Raw genomic sequence first — 21,748 nt, forward strand, 5'->3', positions numbered from 1 at the left:
AATTTGGGACTAGAGCTATTGCACATATTGGAGTCATAGCCAACAGATTCCCCAATTTTGATGTCAAACCATGAAATCTGTTCTCTGGAATCTCCATGGTGCCCTTTTGCTCATTAGTTCCATTCCTGAGCACACCGACTGACATGTATTTGGTGCTCACTAAACAAAAGAAGCAGTGAAAGAAATACAGTGTTTGGATTCTGACCACTTCTTCCCACAAATCCTGTTTATATCTAATGGAAGCCACTTTCATCTGTGGCCTGTATCCTCATACTGGACTTCCCCCTGGTCTTGCTACCCCTGCCTCTATTCCTTAAAGTTTTTTTTTCTTTTAAGTTGGTAGTTTAATAATCATTTTAAATTTTACACTAGGCAATGTCTTTTCCTTTTCTGAGCATGCTCCAGTGGCTCAGGACTGCATTCAGGGTGAAAGCAAGCACGCTGACGGATATAAAACTGTTGCTTATGCCTTCATCCCATCTTCTAACACCTCTTAGCTTCCAGGGCAGAAACGCTTTTGACCATTTTCCTTGTAAATGTGAAGCTCAGTCTCTGATCGAAGCTTTTACCCTTGCTTATATGTTCACCTGAGTGACATGAATGATGGCTTCCCCAGATACTTGCAAAGCAGGCTTTACTCTCTCAACTGTTCAATGATATCCACCTTGAAAATATGTAACCCTCTTCTGTCTTCACACGAACATATACATAATACACATAGATCCATCATCATTATTACCACCTCCTTCTAACATTTGATATAATTTATTTATTGTTTATTTATATGATTTGTATATCACACACACACACACACACACACACACACATATATATATATATTCATGTCTGCCTCCTTGCAACATGAATTGTGAGCTCATGATATCAGAAGTTTTATATTTTGCTCATTTTATCCATGCCTCTATCCTGCTTCCACTAAGATGCTTCATAAATATCCATTGACTATTAAATAAACAAATACATGACTGAATAAATAATACCCCAAGAGTGATTCACTTTTGCTGTCAAAAAACTGAATCAATTCCTTAGAGAGATAATATGTCATCTTATTTTTTCTCTAGAAATAGGAACATAGAAAATGTCTTAGGGTTTGCAAGCTATAGGGTTGTGACTCTTTAGCTTTATTTTCACAGTTCAAGGTGAGAATTATTCAGAGTGGTAAAATTTCAGTAATACTTTATTTATACTAAATATCACTTAGCCAGTGGTATATAGTTTGCGGATACTGCAATGCCAGGCAGTTGGTCTATTTCATGTTTTTACCCAGTTTCATGGTGAAGTCCATTAAACAATACAATGCCTCTCATGGTATTGTCACCAAAAATAAAAACATTTAAAATAGAAGGAAATATAGTTCAAAATATAATTCTGATATTTATTCTTTCACAGCATTTAGTGAACTTGCTGCAGTAATCCCGTGCGGTATATCTGAGTTGTCCAGCAAGGGAGCCACTGGCCACTTGTGGCTATGCAGCTCTTCATACATGGAAATGCAGCCAATGGGGATGAACCTTTAATTTATTTCCTTGCAATAAATTTGCATGTTAATTTAAATGTCACTGGAATCTACTAGCTACCATCATACAGTGGAATTCTCTTATAATCATTCTTCTGATACACCACCCACCTTTGTCCTTTTCTTTTCTTTTTTTTTAACCACTTTAAAAGCCTCTTGTGATGGTCTGAACTCAGGGTAACTGTGCTTTTTTTCAGGATCCCATAATGCTTATTTTATTCAGTCCATGTTTTTTATCACTAGCACAGCTGCAATAATAAAGTTTGCTTTGGTTTACTTTCAAGACTCATGTGCTAAGTGTTTAATGCACTTTATCTAGTTTAATCCTCATAATAACCCTCTGAGGGCTGTTTATATTATTACTTCTGTTTCATTGGAAGGAAACACAGGAGTACAGGAAGGATGCCCAAAGCATCCAAGTACTGCAGAGGAGCATGAATGGGGCTGGGATTTGACTCCTGAATATGCAGATGCACAGGACACAGATCCTCACAGCTTTGTTAAAAGCAGAAACTCGTGCTGGTCCCAGGTTCCTGGTATCTGAGCTCCAAGATCAGGAGTCCCTAAAGTTTATTTAAAGACAAAGATCATCATAACATTTGCTCTCCATTAGGATTTTAATGTACACAAAGTCTTGAAGAGAAAAACTGACATAGACAAGTATATATCATGAGAGATTTGCAAATATAAGAGTGAGTTTCATGAAATTCGTCTCTAAATCCAGTATTTAATCTTATTTGTACTAATTCTAGTATTTATTATTAAACATTATGGGTGTGATACATAGCGACATGGGTTTGGGGATAAAGCAGTGAACAATGACAGAGCTCTGACATTTATACAGCAAGCAATTCCTTAGACAATTAGTAATTAAATATGAAATGAAACAAATAAATGTGTAACTTCAGTTTGCAATTGCATTTGATAACATGGGCTTGTGGTTCCAGACTTTGGAATAAAATCTAAGCTCCACCATTTCGCAGATAACTTAGGAAAAAATTAATTATTTGTGATTTAATGTCTTCAGTTGTAAAACAATGATAACAATATATCTTTACATCAATTCAAATATATGCATTTTCACATCTAGTAAAGTTAAAATGAATCTTCAGCTGAGTTTCCAGTAAGGTTTGGTGATTATTCACAGCATTTTCTTAGTGGATATAATACTATTATATTTGTAAAGATTTGATTTGATTACAATATGATTTCAAGGTTGTATGTCACTGTCATGGTTATTAAGATAGTAAGTGAGATATCGATGAAGGACATAGAAGTGTCTAAGATGTATAGTTGCTTCTACCACAGTGTGAACCATTCATACAGATTACTGTGAAAGAAAAAAACAGAGTACTAGAGTACAGATCACAGGAGGAAAAGCCTAATCTAGAAGGCTGATGATGTAACATTAAGCTGAAATGCAAAGGGGAATGTTAACGAAGCAACAATGAAAGGACACATATAAAATGGAAGGTGGTAAAAGGTGGGCAATTCTATGCAGAGAGAATAGTACCAGCAGAGCTCCTGTTACACTACTAAATGGAATTAACTGAGCATTAACAGGTATCAAACACTTTGCAGCATAGCTATGGATCCAAGAATCCATTTGTCTCAACTAAGCATTAACCAGTGTCACCTAGTTCCAAACTTTTGTTAATAAATCCCTTATTATGAAATTCTACCAATATATTTAGATGACAGGCTTTATTCTTTTAAATAGTGGGGCATAAACAAATGTCAGTAGCTGAATAAATTTTTAAGATGTACTTGGATAAAATAAAACTATCTAGTTTAAATGTCAAATGTTATATATCTATGACTCTACTTTTAATCACTCCATAATGACTGAAAGAGATATTGTAGGCCACCTTCTTATACGATACTTTGCAATGTGAAATTTAACATTTTCAAGTTCAGAGGCAAGATTTCTTGACTTTCAGTCACACTAGAAATTTCTCTGTAAAGTAAACTTTTCAGTGCCTTTTTAAAAAGAGTACTGTAACCTTCTTGTTCTCAATTTTTGAACAGTCAAGCTTGTTGCCTGCTATTGTAGCCTCTCTATAATTTAATGACCTCATCTTTGACCCAGATCACCCTTTTTATAAAAAAAAAAAGACCACAATCCTTTTGCACAACATAACATTTCACAGCACTTTCAAACAAATTATAGTAGAAACCCAAGCAGAAATAGAAAATAATTTTTTTATAATTCATAAATCCTTGAACAGACCCATTTCTTGGTTCTGCCTCCCCAGTCCCTGGCTTGTCATTAATCCAATTGGGTCCTTTTATTTTATTTTTTAAGGCACCTCATTTTGTAAGTTCTTTATCTAAACAATTCTTGCCTATCTCTGAGACTCTCTACAAATACCTACTAGAAAGAAAATTCTATGATTTCTCTTTCTTTTCAGTGCTAGCAAACTTTCTTGCTGAATAGCTTATCAAAAATGGGAATATTTCATTCAGTCTTGGTATACCTTCTAATAGTGAAGTTATGCAAATATGTCAATCAACCCTTTTAAGATAAAGCTTTGTACATGGAAAATGAAAATAATAACAATATGGAAATGTGCTCACAAAAACCAGGTTAAATATATAAAATCTCAAAATGATGCTTCATTTCCAACATACACACACTAAGTTACAAATTCTACCACTATCACTTTAGTATTTGTATATCTCTTTATATCTCATCAAAAATTTACCATTATGTCTCTTAACCATGTGTCCGGTCATTGTCTAAAACCCCCAATGCCAATACACAGATAATGAAACTACATCAAATGGCTTTATCTTAAAAGTGAAAAGCCTTTGTAACCAGTTAATCTCATGAAATAAACAGAATTATTGTGGCTGTTATTTCAATGCTTGTATTGGAAATGGTTTTAAAAGCTTGTTTCCATTATCTTGCATGCCCAAATAAAAGTTAATGATAGACACTAATTCATACTTTCAACAAATTTTGTTTGAGAATCTAATAAAGCTCAAGGCCAAAGAATGGTGATTTGGAGAAAATTATATATTTTCTGAATCAGAATGATGTTTCACTAGACTAGTTCTGAACTCCAGGAAAAGGCTTGATTTATTGGAATTCATGGCAAACTGACTGTACCCAGCTAATGAAAGGTGAGTTTTCAGAAGAAAATTAGTTTCATATGTCTCTATTTAGAAAAGGCATGCATACTTTAGCCAGAGCATCTTGAGCAACATCCTACCAAGTGCTTTCCATGGTGCTAACACCTAATTCAGTATGTAGCTCATTGACCAAACCATGATCTATTAGCAATAGAAATTCATATCCGCCTACCCAACCATCCATTAATATAACCATCTTTCTATGCATCCATCCATCCATTTATTCATCCATCCATCCATCCATCCATCCATCCATCCATCTATCCATCCATCCATCCATCCATCCATCAAATGACTCATCTGAATATTCAAGTCAAGAAATACATGTAGGAGCAAGAACTGTTTCATTTCCATACTGAATTAACAAGGTGAGTAAAAACCATGTATCTCTAAAACATTTACTCATATTGTAGACTTTCCTCCCCAGTTTGCGTCAAAGTTAGTACCCATAATTATGCCTTAGCTTATTTAACTGAATATCACATTCACACTGTCCCAGATCAACATATCTGCTACAACACCGACAAATCTTAATATTACCATCTCTGTCAAATCAGGAACATTCCTTGTGTTTGAGAATTCTTGGACTTTACAGTTTTATAAGGTACTTTGTGGCACTTTGAATTTTATTAACACAAGGTTCAAAAATATAATCAAAACAATGTTTAAAGATTAGAAATGTTAAGTGCAACCCAAGAATGCTGTGTGATATAACTGTACACACTGTATTTTTATTTCATATCCTATAGCAAATGAAAAGTTGAAGACATGAAAATAAACAGGATGTGATGGTTGAATATGAATGAAGTTCATTTCAATTGTGTAAAAAAAGTCTATTTGCTATAAATGCCATTTATAAATTGTTTCAATCATACTTATGTTCTAAGTTATTAGAGCTTAGAAGGTCATAGAAACATGAATGCCAAGCTGGAAAGTATCTTAGGAATTATTTAGTGTTGTAATTTGTACCATGTCACTAATTTACTGAGTGACATTGGCAAACTTGCTGGACCTTTGTGTCCTCCTAGACCTTGTGCGGAGTCATTAGATCAGATGACATGATGTCTAGGGACCATTACTGCATTAAAATACATTTTCACTCAACACTTTGCTAAAGACAAGGACTCCAAAGTCTGTAGTGTATGACATGGTCAAGGGCAAGTCACAAATTTGTGTCAAGGCTGGCACTATGAACAGGAATCTGTGATTCTTTTCATTGTGTGTAATTAAAATCATACAAGGATCAAGTAAAAGGCCAATCTATGAGAATATCTAGCTTATTTCAACTCTCCCTACTATAATAAATGTAAACTCAAAGATGTAAGCTACTATTTTCCTTTTTCTTTTATAAACTAATGCTGCTATGCATTGCTTAACTCAATATAAATATTTCATGAAGATACTATAACTAAACACTTATTGTAAAAAAAAAAAAAAACCTCATACAGTGAGTGCTCTCATCCATCAGGCACTTCACTACTTCAATAATAAGTTTTGTATTTCTTATCTTAATAAAGGATAAAAATTAGAAACTGTTCTTATGTTTTACAGCTACAATAAAAGGAGGCTCTTCTATGCTAAGTATCTAAGGTACAACTCTACAAATAGACAAAGAAGTCAAGATCTGTAACAGATTCTGACTCAAAATACAGTTCTACTCTGGTTTTACAAATGTTTGAACAATGAATATGTCACTAAATAGGTAGTATTCTGCTATTAATAAACCCTTCCATTGGATAGTGTTGTAGTTTGAATATGCTTGAACTAGAGAGTGGCATTATTGGAAGGTGTGGCCTTGTTAGAGTAGGTGTGGCCTTGTTGGAGAAAGTGTGTCATTGTGGTGTAGGCTTTTAGATTTTCCTCTTAACCAGGTGGTTCACCTGTTTACCTTTGGAACAAGATGTAGAACTCTTGGCTTCTCAAATGCTACGTCTGCCTGCCTGGACACTGCCATCCTTACTGCTGTGATTACAATGGATTGGACCTGTGAACCTATAAGCTGTCCCCAATGAAATGTATAAAATCTAACATTTTATATAGAACTTCAATAAAGTTGTTTCACCATGAGTTGTTATCAATTGTGATGTTCCTGAGTGCTACAGTCTGATTATCTCAACTGTTTAGCTGTGGCTTTAGAGTTACCTTCTGTAATCAGAGCGATGAAGAATTAAGAACTCTCTATGATAAGGAGTATAATAGTTGGTCATAGTTGCTAACAATCAATTCTCATGAGTCCAGGTGAGCTGTTTCTAATGCATCAAGGATCTTATTCCAAATCATTTCTGCAGATGATACGAATTGTTGAAATCTCTGGAAAAATAAAGTTCAATTTGGCAATGATATATAGTTAGGAAATTATATTCTCTGTATCATGGTATTTACTCTTCAGGTAGAGCATATTTCTCACCACTCTGCTCTCTCTGGCACTTAAAAAAAAGATCCTTCTTATCAAGAGTTGCATGTACTCTCAGGCATGATGGCCAAAACTTGCCTTCATGACTTTGCTTAGATCCATATATTGATCCATTGAATAAAGGGCTTTTTTGATTATAAATTATCTCTCTCTTATTGTTTTAATTTTACTGAGAATTTCATAAATAGGCATGATATGCTTTGACCAAATACCTTCCAATTTATTCTCAATCTCTCCTTATTATCCCTAGAAACTTCTTCTGATGGCTTTCTGATACCTACTGAGTCCATTTAGCTGTGACTGTGTGTACACAGATTTTTACAAAGGAAGCTAGGCCATATTTTTTTCAGATATAAAAGTAGAAGATATACAGGGGTTGGAGAATGGTTTGATTTTTTTCATAATTACCCCTAATTATTATTCTTAATGGAATGTGGTTAATTGAAAAGTAAGTTTGCTATGAACATAGTAGAACATGTATCCTTATTACATGCTGGGGAATTTTTTGGGAATATGCCCAGGAGTGGTATAGCAGGATCTTCTGGCAGTGAGGTGCCCAGTTTTCGGAGGAACCGCCAGACTGAATTCCAGAGTGGTTGTACCAATTTGCAACCCCACCAGCAGTGGAGGAGTGTTCCTCTTTCTCCACATCCTCGCCAATACCTGATGTCTCCTGAATTTTTAATCTTAGCCATTCTGACTGGTGTAAGGTGAAATCTCAGGGTTGTTTTGATTTGCATTTCCCTAATGACTAATGAAGTTGAGCATTTTTTAAGATGTTTCTCCGCCATCCGATATTCTTCAGGGGAGAACTCTTTGTTTAACTGTGTATGCCATTTTTTAATAGGGTTGTTTGGTTTTCTGGAGTCTAACTTCTTGAGTTCTTTATATATATTGGATATTAGCCCTCTATCTGATGTAGGATTGGTGAAGATCTTTTCCCAATTTGTTGGTTGCTGATCTGTCCTTTTGATGGTGTCCTTTGCCTTAGAGAAACTTTGTAATTTTATGAGGTCCCATTTGAGCAGCCCTATTTATAATTGCCAGAAGTTGGAAAGAACCCAGGTATCCCTCAACAGAAGAGTGGATGCAAAAAATGTGGTATATCTACACAATGGAGTACTATTCAGCCATTAGAAACAATAAATTCATGAAATTCTTAGGCAAATGGATGGAGCTGGAGAACATCATACTAAGTGAGGTAACCCAGACTCAAAAGATGAATCATGGTATGCACTCACTAATAAGTGGATATTAACCAAGAAAACTGAAATACCCAAAACATAATCCACACATCAAATGAGGTACAAGAAAAACAGAGGAGTGGCCCCTTGTTCTGGGAAGACTCAGTGAAGCAGTATAGAACAAAATCAGAACAGGGAAGTGGGAAGGGTTGGGTGGGAAAACAGGGGGAGGGAAGGGGACTGATGGGGCTTTCGGGGAGTGGGGGTCCAGAAAAGGGGAAATCATTTGAAATGTAAATAAATATATCAATAAATTAAAAAAAAAAAAGAACAGCACCTTCAAAAAAAAAAAAAGAAGAAAGAAAAGTAAGTCTGGAAGTTCTTTTGCAAAGTTAGATGTATTTTAACAGACAGGGTTAAATATGACCCTCACATTCTATGTTTCAGTATCCAATAGGTTACCTGGTGATTATTTTCAAAATCCTTCCATACTTAAAAAATATTATCAATCAATTTTGGGGAGGTAGGGATAGTACTCAGGCTTTCACAGTTTAGGCACATGTTCTGCTACTGAGTTACATTCCCAGTCAGGATAAGCATTTAAGAGTCTGCTTCATATTATTTTTCCTAGTCTGTCCCACGATAGTTCTTTAGTCCCTTATCTCCACTTATTTCTTAAGTAATTCTAGGTGCTATCCCAACTCTACTGCTCTGTGCTTTCTGAATCTGTATATACATTCTTCTTCTGATTTTAGTGCTAAATTCTCTGCTAAAGCACTCTTCCTACATTCACTCCCCACTGATTCTCCATGGCTAAGCTAAAAAGTCATCTTTCTCTCAATACCTCTCATCTCCTGAAACCCCTATCTCCAATCCATTTCTCACTGTTCTTCAGGAAGGAAGCACTTAGTTAATGCATTGTTCTTGATTTATGGCACACTACAATTTTTTATAATAGCTATATCAGAGTCTTTTTTTATCCTTCTAAGAATGTAAAATCCACAAAAAAATGAACACTGTCCAATTTATCTTTGATTTCCCATAGCTCCTAACACATAGACTTATGAGTGTGGAATTAAGAAAATCTTGCTTGAGTTGAATCTAACAAATTGAACTAAATTTTCCAAAGTGTGCTTGAATCAAGCCTCATGAAAGTATATTAGGCTCTCATTTTTGACTTCTCACTTGCAGATATTCTTATCAATTTGTGCCTTTAGTGGTTTATAAGAGTAAGACACTTTGCTGAGCATTAGGATGGGAAGGATACAGAGATGAACTAGACACAGGGTCTAAACTTAGGAACTTAATTCTATTACATGAGACAAAATTTTAAACAGCAACTCTGAGTTTTAACCTCATTTTAATAAAGTTTTCTAATAATTATAGAACTAATTCATCCTACTGAGAGAAAATGAGAGTCAGTTAACTAAGTAGAATTTAGGAAGGTTGGTGATATTAGAGTGGAAGATATTTCAGCTGAGAAGACAAACTTTGGTTACCACAAAAGACCTTGTTACTTAGAATATAGGAGGAAAAACAGTAAGTGAATACTTCTGTGAAGACAATGCAAAGAGATGCTCTCTAAGATGTGATGGCCTGGGAATATGGGAGGAGATAATTTTGGTTCTTGTGACTGGTTACTGGGTAGTTGTACTTGAGCCAATTTTCAAAACTTTGAAAATACTTAATCTGAATTCTTGTGTAGGAAAGACTATAATAGTTGTGTGTGAGTGGTTCTAGAAGCGTAAGGAGGTGCTTCCTTTTTACTCTCACTGAATAGCAGGCACAATGCTGAATTTTAATGACAGGTGAAGGGAACGCACATCTTGATGCACATCCTCTCCCAAAGTTTACATCCCAGTTATAGATCTGGGCAAAAATGAGCATTGGCTTAGCACAGTTACAATAATACTGACATGTGAAAGCATCAAAGTTTATTTCCACTCCAAACAGGTCTCTTTCACTAGGTCACAAACAGGAAGGAGCAAATGAAGACACCTGAGAAGAAATACTTTTTTTTTATTCGATATATTTTTTGTTTACATTTCCAATGATTTCCCCTTTTCTAGCCCCTCACTCCCTGAAAGTCCCATAAGCCCCCTTCTCTAACCCTGTCCTCCCACCCACTCCTTCCCACTTCCCCATTCTGGTTTTTCCCTATACTGCTTCACTGAGTCTTTCCAGAACAAGGGGCCACTCTTCCGTTCTTCTTGTACCTCATTTGATGTGTGGATTATGTTTTGGGTATTCCAGTTTTCTGAGTTAATATCCACTTATTAGTGAGTGCATACCATGATTCATCTTTTGAGTCTGGGTTACCTCACTTAGTATGATATTCTCCAGCTCCATCCATTTGCCTACGAATTTCATGAATTCATTGTTTCTGATGGCTGAATAATACTCCATTGTGTAGATATACCACATTTTTTGCATCCACTCTTCTGTTGAGGGATACCTGGGTTCTTTCCAGCATCTGGCTATTATAAATAGGGCTGCTATGAACATAGTGGAGCATGTATCCTTATTACATGCTGGGGAATCTTCTGGGTATATGCCCAGGAGTGGTATAGCAGGATCTTCTGGAAGTGAGGTGCCCAGTTTTCGGCGGAACCGCCAGACTAAATGTGAATTAGGAAAATAATATCCATAGTGTCCCCGTCAAAGGAGAAATCTGTTTAAAATGACCCAAAACAAACAAAAATTTTGAGAACATGGAAGATACGAAGGCCTGGTGTCTTGATGGGACTGCAGGAGGATGGGGTGATGGAAATGAACATGGTTTTGTCAGAATAACCTGTTCAATGAAAATGGCAGCTGAGACCTTTACTCAATAGGCAGAACATAAAAAGAATATCCAGGGAGATAAATTGTTGCAACCTTGCTAGATCACAGTAGTCCTGATGTGACAGATCTGAAGCATCAACAACAGCCAGCCATATGCTTCAAATGCAGAGTCTGAAGCTCTATTTCTCTGGCCTACAAGAGCTTGAAAATAACTAGATTAAGACACAGGAATCTGTGAATAAATCTTGGCTCTGCAATCCGTGGGCCAGGATCTTGATCTTGCCATGTGTCATTTCTTGCATCAGTACTCACATCTATTAAGAGATGCCTTGGTGGATTCCTGCTTCCCTGTCCTGGTATTCCCCTACACTGCTGCACTGAATCTTTCCAGGAACAGGGCAGCCTCTCCTTCCTTCTTCTTGGGCTTTATTTGATATGTGAATTATGTCTTGGGTATCCAAGCTTCTAGGCTATTAAGCAATATATATATATATATATATATATATATATATATATATATACACAAACACATATGAGGCAAGATTCACTAATTCGACACAGTTTGTACCTGTCAGTCCCTACTTCCTCAATATGATTGATTCAGACATCTGACAGATGCTCAGAAATAAGGTAATATCTGGCAATTGTGACTACTTAGCCATGAAAAATAGAATGCTTTGTCCACATGGCTCAGGAGAGTGAGGATAGATAAGAATTTAGAGGCACCTTCTCCATTAGCAGACTGAAATCTCTGCCTGTCTTCTGGTCGGTAGCTATAAACAGTTCAAATATGTAATGATGAATTTAAAGTGCCAAAACATCATTTACAAATATATACTTCTAATTGCCCAGTCCTAACATCTCTGCGTTCTGTTTATAATGAGGGACCAGAGGGAAGCTACCCTCCTGGCAAATTGTATCCTCCCTACTCATAATTTCTGTGCAGTAAGTCTTTAAATTTATTTCCTGTTTTGGTGACATAAAGAATTTGACCTGAAGAATCTGTACCAATGCTCAGATGTGTGTTCCTTAAAATTGTGGGAAAGGACAAGGCTGAGAGCAATGGTTAGGCAGGTATGCAGGATCTAACTATGGATAAGACAGGAGCCATGGGGGGCATCTACCAGGATAAATATGGTTTTGGTTGAGACATCTCAACATCATCTTATCCAGCAGGTAAAGTATAGAAGGCATACTGTAGAGCGGCCACCCATGTTTTTATCTTTTAACAGCAGGGCAGGACTCCTAGCTGCTATGGTATTAGAGCACAAATACAGTCAGATCACAGGAACAAAACCAAGTGTTCATTCTCCACTTCTGGGTAATAGGCAGTAGTTTTCTTGAACTGGTATTCACAACCCTGCTCTTTATACCTCTCACCCAACCCTGACCCTCCATGGCATGCCGACTCAGGAAATGATGACTTGATTTGTCTCACCATTTAGACTGGAAAATTTGCAATCATCTTTGACTGCACTCCATTTCTCATATCCCATATCTAATAACAAATGCTGTCAAGCCTATACTACAGTCACCCAGAATCTGTTAATGTCTCAGCATTTTCTTCCCTTCAGCTCATGGTCTAAGCCATTATCAACTCTTGCCTAGATTATAGTAATAGTATGTTTTGACATCTCAGGAAGGATTTATTGCACAGAAGCCAGAATAGATCAGTTAAAATACTGGTCAGGATTCATACTCACATGTTTCTTTGCTCAAAAACATCCAATGACTTTCCATTTCACTGAAGGTTCACGTCATCCTATAAAAGGTCTGAACCACATTCCTCTCTCAAATATACACTTGTATTATACTTTGTACTGCTTCCTTCTTCCCTAGACACCATGGAATCCCTATCAGTACCCAGAAAATGATCCATTTTTAAGTTTCTGATGCAAAGAATTGATGTATGCAGGGCCTTCTATTTTTGAAAACTATTAAGAGTGGTATTGTTTCCTCTGTTTCTATTCTGAGGTTCCTGCTCACATAACACCTTCCTAGCTAGCTATGTATCTATATATCTATATCTATGTATCTATGTGTCTATGTATGTATGTATGTATGTATGTATGTATCTATCTATCATCTATTATTTATCTACCTATCAACCATCTATTCCTATATCTTTGTCTACATACATCTATACGTGCATGCATATGTTTTAGTACAGTATTGTCCAATAGAACTTTCTAAAAGTTTTTTTTATCTCTGTTCTATAAGAAGGCACTCAGTCAATCATACAGAGTCACAGAGTAATTAAAATTTAACTAATGTGACTGAGGTTATGAATATTTAATGTTATTTCATTTAAAATAATTTAAAATACACAGGCAGTTATGGGTTTGGGCTACCATATGAGATTGCAGATTTGCTGTTCCTTTCCATAGACATTCATATATAGATTACAAGAGGCAGAGAAAAATTGCCTAAAAATAAGCCTAGCTACAGGAAATTCTTTTCAGTTGGATGTGCAGATGAATCTACGGAGAACATTCTTTATACTATTTCATTTCTTTGAAGTTTTAGTTTTTATTGTATAAACAACCATACTTTGGTGTTTTCATGCATGTCATTCAACTTCATTTTTATTCATCCTCTGTGCTCACTTGTACTGTTCCCCTTTCTCCCTCCCTTATATACTTCCCTCTTCTGCTTTCTTGCCATATGATAGTCTATTATTATTTATCAATTCCCTTAAGCCCAATGGCTAGCTTGTATGTTAGGTACTCCCTTCTTTTGTTAGTACTGAATGGTATATACTATCTTGTTGAAAACTATGGACATAACAGCAAACAGGACATGCACTTAGCAGTGTCTAATAGCATTCAGACAGTCTGCCTTGCTGAGGCTGACCTCAATGTTCTCTGTGACCTTTTCTACCTCTGAGCTTCAGTTGTTTTCTAAGAATTTCCTCCCTTACCAGTGAATGGAAGCACATGGTTTAATAGATTGGACTGGCAAACCTTTCCATCAGGTGCCTCGTCAGTGGCTCAGGCATCTCTGACTATTTAAGTGGAAAGAATATGGACTCTTCTTCAGTGCATACCACCCTCATCTGAACTCCCACACTGCATGACTCACCAGTATCTGGGTCACAGAGCTGTTCGCAGGCATCTGTCGTCCTCTGTCCACAGAGGTCTCTCACCCATGGGGAAGTGGCATTGATCTGGTAGTACAGGGACAGCTTGGCCGGGTTTAGCCAGTCGGAGATATCCAGGTAGCTTCCTTCACTCACCACAAAGCTGCTCCCTGTGGGTGAACAGAGAGCGACAGCTACTTTCTCTCCAATGTCAGAGTCATTACTGGTGCTACAGGAGCAAACGTGCAAATAGTACAGCCTCAATTGTTATACCGAAGAACTTATCTAAGAACATCAGAAGAACTGTCACCCTGGGTCAATATGGTGCCAAAGACAACATGAACCAGTTCAGGCCAGTGGATAAGACTATGTCCTGAGGACTGAGTTCAGATCCAAACTTTGTCCTGACAGGAAGTCATTTTGTTCCTCTGACCTAGGCTGCTTCATAACTAAATGAAAATATTAAGGAGCACCATCTCAAATATTAGAATGAAATAGATTAATGTAAGGAGTATAGACAGTGACTGACTGGTTCTAGTAAAGAATGATAAAATTTCAAAATGAAAATTGGCTTTCCCTATGACCCCTACATCCCTTTGGGAAAGAGTGCATTAATGACCACCACAGCTGAGGGAATGATACCTGCATGCAAAATAAGAAACATGAAATCAAGTCCTATTTCCTATATTATGCTATATTTTCTGTGGTTGTTGCTTCTGCAGAGCTGTGTCTTAGAAATAGCGACTCAGTAGGTGAGTATGCAATTATTGAGCTATACACTTAATCCCATTTGTTTCATTTTGAAGAAGATAATAATATAGAAATAAAGATTTTGGTAGACAAAGACAGAGGAGTTTTCAAGGAAATTCCAAGACCTTCTGAGGAAAGATACTACATATGCATGCACACATACTTGTGCACACACACACACACACACAAACACACATGCACACATACACACAAACAAACACACATGCACACACACGTTCAGTACACCCACATGTTGATGAAGAGCTTGGTGGCAGATATCTATAATCCCAGTTCTCAGAAGATGAGAAGGTAGTAACTTCCAAGCCAGCAAGTTTCAGGTCATCCCGAGATGCAGAGGGAGACTGTGTTCAAACACTAGGCAAGCATGCAAACAAATAAATGAGCTTGATGTTTCATGTTTAGAAAATATAGGAAGATAAGCAGGAAGGGGCTGGGATCAAAGAGTCACAGCAGGCTCTACTCAAATGACAGCTATGAATCATTTCCAGTTAGATCTTTACACATGGGCCTAAAAGCCAGGAGAGACTGAGATTTAAAGGGTTTTGTATTATTTGGGATTTTTTGGTTTTTGTTTTTTGTTTTTTTCCAACAATTAACCTGTTCTCCAATGAAGTATTAAATATGTTCCTAGAATTTATGTAGGTCAAAAAGCCTCTAGCTTCCTAATGTCTGAATTGAAATATTACTCATTAATTCATAAGATATATCATATGTATGCATGCATATGGCATACATTATCCATTCCAGTGCATTTACTGTATAATTATACAGTGTTTACATATACAACTATATATCTTATAGAAAGTCCCATATGCTTATATGTACATCCAGTTTGGAGGAGGCAAGAGGCTCCTTCAGATTGGCCATAATTATAGTGTAAATGATGAACACATGTATGCAACAATCACACAAATCAAAGGCTAAGCTTCACAGAGTGAAAAAGGATGAATTTGAATAGGACTAAATAAGACTTAAAGAGTGGATCTGGAGTTGTGCTAGATGTATCAGCCTGTATTACGCAGAACAAAAGATTTGTCCTAAAACTAATATAACCAAACTTCCTACCCTATTTACTTCTCTTTATCATATCAGGAAAAAACAACAACAACAAAATCCTAGTTTTTTTTTTTTTCAGGGAAGAAATTTGAGTTTTTCCAGAGTGTCTTTGCTTTTAGGCATCTTTTTCATTTAACAAGGGATTCTCTGTCAGATCATATTAAACACTGTTCTTGCCCTATGATTCAATTCATCCACTGTAGTCCAGTGAAAAATAGTCTTGGATGTGAGGTCAAATTAAACCATGCCTAGCTGCCCAAGTATCTGAGACCAAGGGCTAAAGCTTATATTCTTTAAGTCACATGGACACACAATGACTATTATTCAATAGAAGGAGTTCCCATGTAAAAGCACGGGATAGAACATGATTGTCATTGTGAATACCAGAAACATCCATGTGAGACAGCAGGAGTAATGGATGATATCACACTGAGAGAAGGAAATGACCACTTTAGAGTTTGGCCCTAAAGTCTTTGGCAGCAAAAGGAAAAAAGAAAAAAAAAGTAAAAAGAAAAAAAAAGAAAAAAGAAAAGAGTCTGTTGGATTCTGTATTTCCAACTTCTGGCAAGGAAAGCTATGCAAATCTATCTGCAAAGCCACATTTCCCCCACTGGAACCAAGCCCAAAGAGAAACATGTCGCATGGGTCCTTGAGCAAGGCACTACACATCAGTATCAACTGCAGATTTTTCTTTTACAAAGCACAGTCATGCTGTTTAAATGGATAATTCTTGTATTTATTCTCACTAAAGACGGAGGAATGGATATTGAATTGTATCCTAGGGCTGAGTTTGGTTAATCCTGCTGCTTCAGAAAAGCTACAGAGTGCTGTGATAAAGAGAACAGCCAGCAAGATATGAGTTCAGATCCTCACGGTATTACTTACTAACTATACAAACTTAAGGAACAAAAAAGTATCCTCCTGTTGCTACATATAAGTAGCCCGGGTAAAGAGTGCCCCTCCCTGGATGCTGATCTCAAGATTACATAAGACAATACATCTGCCTTAGATCAACATTGTCTTCAAGAAGACTCAAAGACAGAGAATGGCATAGGAGTAGTTCACTGGTCTGGTTTTGTAAGACAGTGGCCAAAGTGAAATTGCATGGTGGGGGAAGTTGAATTGCCATGGAGATGCAGAAAAACCCTCCAATGATTGCACTCAACACTTGGGCAATGAGTGTGCCTTCAAACTGGTTTCAAATCAGGACAAATATTTATGCTTACACAATGTCCAGTCAGGGACTATAAGCTATCTCTAGGAAGGGATCAAAACCTTGGGTGAAATAGCCCTTCAAAATGGAGGGCTGATTATTCAATAAATATTCAGCTGAGAGGGGCCAACCAGTAATATCCCTTGCAATTAGGAGGGCTAGTGGTGCAGCACTTAATGGAGATAGGAATACAGCATCACAAATCCACTAAAGCTGATGAAGTCCTGAGTGCCCTGTGAAACTGACTAATAGGAGCAATTTTCATTATTATTTAGATTTCTTATGGACTTCAATGCTCTACACACAATATCTAGAGATTTCAAATATGAGAAATATGACTGACAAATATTGGACTGAGAAACAGGTATTATAGACTGCTTGCATTTGAGCCTTTTAGAGATAAATGGGTTACAAATATAGAGTTCTAACAAATTGATTTTAGTGTCCTACAGACTTCAGAAAACTGCCCCCCAAAAAGGATAACCCCACAATGAACCAGAAGGCTGATCATTGCCAGACAACAAGCCTGACATCGTGATTTTGGACTCTCCAGACCCCAGAATTTTCATGAATACATTTCTGTTATTTATAAAGCATCACCACTCTGGCATTGTGTTTCAGAATCAGAGATGTCCTAGTCTGTAGTGATATTTTAATTTGATTACCTTTTGAAACAATATTTTGAAGAGATGTTCAAATGTTTTGATGGCCAAGGGGGGCTATTATCATAGAGTGTTATGTTTGGCCTTTCTTGAGATAAATTTGTTACATATTTTGCTCACTTCCAGCAGTCTGTTTGGAGAGTCATGTTCTTCTTTCACAGAAGAATGCATGAGATGCAGAGGAAAATTGATCTAACCAGGGATGGGAGTGAAAGTTGAAAGTTTCTTCAGTTTCTAAAGCTATGACCTTCCTGGTTATTTCAGGCTATATTGAGAAATAGGAACTCTGGTAGGAGATTCTCTTCTGAGGTCATGTTACTCCTTCTCCAGCAAGGTGGACACTCTATTTTGTGACTGTAGTGTACATAGTGCTGGGTGCGCTTTTCTTCCTCTGATGGACCATGGCATCTTACAAGGAATATATGGTGACTCACGAGTTCTTATCAACCTTCTCTGAGTAAAATACTTGTCACACGTTAGAGACTTAGTGAATGTTAAAGTGAATTAATGAAATCAAGTTCCATGTCTGATGACAGAGATCTTCAATTCAATTCTTTCTGGGATTGTGAAGGAGAAAGGCTATCTCATTTGTTCAGGGTAATTGCATTTGCACTACATGAAACCTCAACAAAATGGCTAGCCCTTTGGGAGTCTCACAATGTTCCAACTAAACAACTGAACTTCACATTCAGTGCTCTTGAAAGAGGTGACTCACCTTCAAGGACTTGAGATGTGGATGAGTAAACTATAGACCTGAGTAAAGGGGACTTTGAGAAAAGAAGCAAGGATTCTCAAAGATTATGTTCGATCAGCAAGATGGTGAAAGAGACCCCTGAGCTGAGTTTAATGTGTTCATTTTTCCAATACTAAGTAAAGTCCTCCCAAAATAGGACATATTCATGAAGTTAGGAAAATAACCTAGAACACTAGAGAATATTATGAGCTAAATAATATAGACCAAATATAAGCATAAGTATGTACCACACAAACTGGAGTATTGTAAAGATTTTCTGGAAATCTGTGTTTCCACACTTTGGAAAGAACTGTTGCTCTCATGAAGTGGGCCTTGAAAATTGGCCTTTAGCTTAAACTTATAGGCAAAGATCAATCAAAAGAGGTTAAAGAAGGAAAGCATCAAAGCATCAATGGGTGTTTTGCTAGTACACAGCAGATTTACCCAGTAGATCTGCATCTCTCAATCCTTGCCATATGTGTGAGGGAATTTCATCCAGTGTGCACTTAAATACACCATGCTGTCAACTCATTCAGCTGTGCCTTTGTATACAAACTAACTAGAAAGGCTATACCAGACTCTAGTTGAAGAAAATACTGCCCATAAATACAGACAATAGCACAGATGAAGATCAGACATGCAAGTCTGATGCAAATCTCTGTGTCTATCCCTTGCCCTTTACTAATTATTCTGTCTAGATTCTTTATTTCTTGATGGCAAGGACCATGTATTGAAGAAGTCATGATCTGCATAGTTCTTAGTATGTAATGGACATACAGAAGACCTTTGGATTTGGGGAGAGAGAAAAAAAAATACAAAGCAGAGATAGGAAGGAGGATGCACTAGTAAGTTAAATGAGTGTCAAACAGCTCTCTGAATAAATTGCCACATTTTTATGGGAATGAAAACTACCTCAAGAGGAAATAAAAATGTGTTATTTCTTGTGTCTCATGTTTCCCTTATTTTCGTCTGGATGTCTGTCTTATTTTCTTGGCTTTAGATTAAAAGCCCTTCCTCCGTTATTGGGCAATGTAAGATTCCTCTCTGAGATACTCATTTAGATCTTCCCAGAGAGCAATGACTCTTAAATGAATCTCTGCCAAAATCTCAACTTCAAAATGTCATGCTTCCTTATTTTAAATATATTTATATATACATATACACATATATATTCATTTTTTTCTCTCACTGCCTTGTGGGAATATACATCATCTAATTAGCCAAATGGATTTTCAGTTCAGCCCAATCATTTCCTTATCTAGAATCTGAAGCCAGTGTTGCTCAGGGGACTGCGCGGGCACCGAGGTCCTCATTAACTCTGATCTTCAATTACATTGATTATAAGCCTGTTTCTGTAATTGTGCAGAATAGATCAGGGGTGAGCTGGGAAGCTCAGGCCACTCCATAACGTTTTCTGAAAAGCCAGAGGCACAGCATCCCCCAAAAGAAATAGAATGCAGCAGATGAGAACTAAAAATATCACGGAAGTAGGTATCACCAGACAAAACTGCCTGGCGAGACAGGCAGCAGCTGCAAATTTCCTTTCATTTTGCTGTGCCATGAGCCAGACCAATCATAGCCACGAGTAAAAGACAGCAAAGCAAGGCTCTGGTCACACTGGTGAATGGCCAGTAGATGCTCTCCATAAATGAAGTGGAGGAAGGATCTTGGCCCCAAGGATTCAGTACCTTTGGTTTTTTCCCTTTGGTTTTGAAATGATGAGAAGCCCTTTCCCTTCAGTCACATCATAGAACTTATCTCTGTTGGATTCTCAGACCTATGAGAAATGTCCTACCTGGAGGTACGATGCTGTAGAAACTCAGAAGCAGAAATGAGGAACACATATATTATCAGCCCTGCAGGTACATGAAGCACATGCCCATGCTGGCCCCTGTCCCAATTTACAGGGCCATAAGTTAATATTGGCTACATTCCACTACCTACTATCCCTTGAAGAGTGGATATATGAAGAAGGGAGATCAAACAGAGTTTTGAGGGCTTTGTAAGTGAAAGCAAAGCCAACCTAGGTGGTTGGGAGCTACTGGAATTTGAGAGCTACAATATTATTGAGGGCCAATAATATTTCAAAGATGGCTCTCAGCACCTTATCTCCGATGTTTTTCTCTATTTCTGTTTCTTTTGTTAATCTCATCTCCTACTTGATTTCTCTTTACTTTGGATCAACTGCAACCTTCTCACCATCACCTCCATTTTCTCTATCTGTTATGGGATGGATTTTATCTTCTTCAAGTTTACACAATGCAGACCTGACAGGCATTAATTGAAAATGTGATTGCATTTGAAGACAGGGTCTTTTATAATTTTATTTCTTTACTTACTCACTTTACATCCTGTTCACTGCCCTCTCTCAGTCACCCCCTCCAAAATCCTTCTCCTATCCGTCCTACCCTTCTGCTCTGAATGGATGGGCAGGTCCTTGGGTATCTCCTGACACTGACACTTCAAGTCTCTTTGAGGCTAGCACTTCTTCCACTGAAGCCAGAAAGGCAGACATGCCAGAAAAACATATCCCACATACAGGTAACAACTTTTGGGATAGCCTCTGCTCCAGTTGTTTGGGACCCACATGAAGACAAAATTGCACATTTACTACATATGTGTGGAGAGGCTGAGTTCCAGTCCCTGTACATCAAGTGGTGGTTGAGATTCTTAAGAGCACACAAGGGTCCATATTAGCTGACTCTGTTAGTGTTCCTGTGAAGTACCTATCCCATTTGGGGCCTGCAATCCTTTCTCCAATTCTTCAATATGAGTCCCCAAGCTCCATCTCCATTTTGGGTGTGGGTGTCTGTATCTGTCTGAGTCAGTTGCTGGGTGGAGCACAACATACACCTATCTGGAAGCATAAGAGAGTATCATTAATAGTGTTAGGGATTGGTGCTTGCTCTTGGGATGGGTCTCAAGTCTGGCCAGTTATTGGTTGGACATTCTGCCAATCTCTGCTCACCCCCATGCCTGCATTTCTTGTGAACAGGATAAATTTTGGTTTGAAGGTTTTGTGGTTGAATTGATTTTATAACCATTGACTTTGCTGAAGTTATTTATCAGCTGTAGGAGGTCTCTAGAGTAGTTTTTGGGTCACTTAAGTATACTATCATATCGTCTGCAAATAGTGATAATTTGACTTCTTCCTTTCCAATTTTTATCCCTTTGACCTCCTCAT

At 37.3% G+C, this 21,748-nt stretch overlaps 1 protein-coding gene across 3 annotated transcripts in view; it reads right to left on the minus strand.

The window, feature by feature from the left end:
* The window catches only part of Astn2 (astrotactin 2), a 989,271-nt gene that overhangs the window by 540,247 nt on the left and 427,276 nt on the right, over positions 1 to 21,748 (minus strand). For all 3 annotated transcript variants that reach the window (XM_052176645.1, XM_052176644.1, XM_052176643.1), the window contains one exon: positions 14,132 to 14,299. In XM_052176645.1, the coding sequence (XP_052032605.1) occupies positions 14,132 to 14,299 (168 nt within the window). The remainder of the gene's footprint in view (positions 1 to 14,131; positions 14,300 to 21,748) is intronic.

This window comes from Apodemus sylvaticus, chromosome 3, assembly GCF_947179515.1.
Source record: "Apodemus sylvaticus chromosome 3, mApoSyl1.1, whole genome shotgun sequence".
NCBI lineage: Eukaryota > Metazoa > Chordata > Mammalia > Rodentia > Muridae > Apodemus > Apodemus sylvaticus.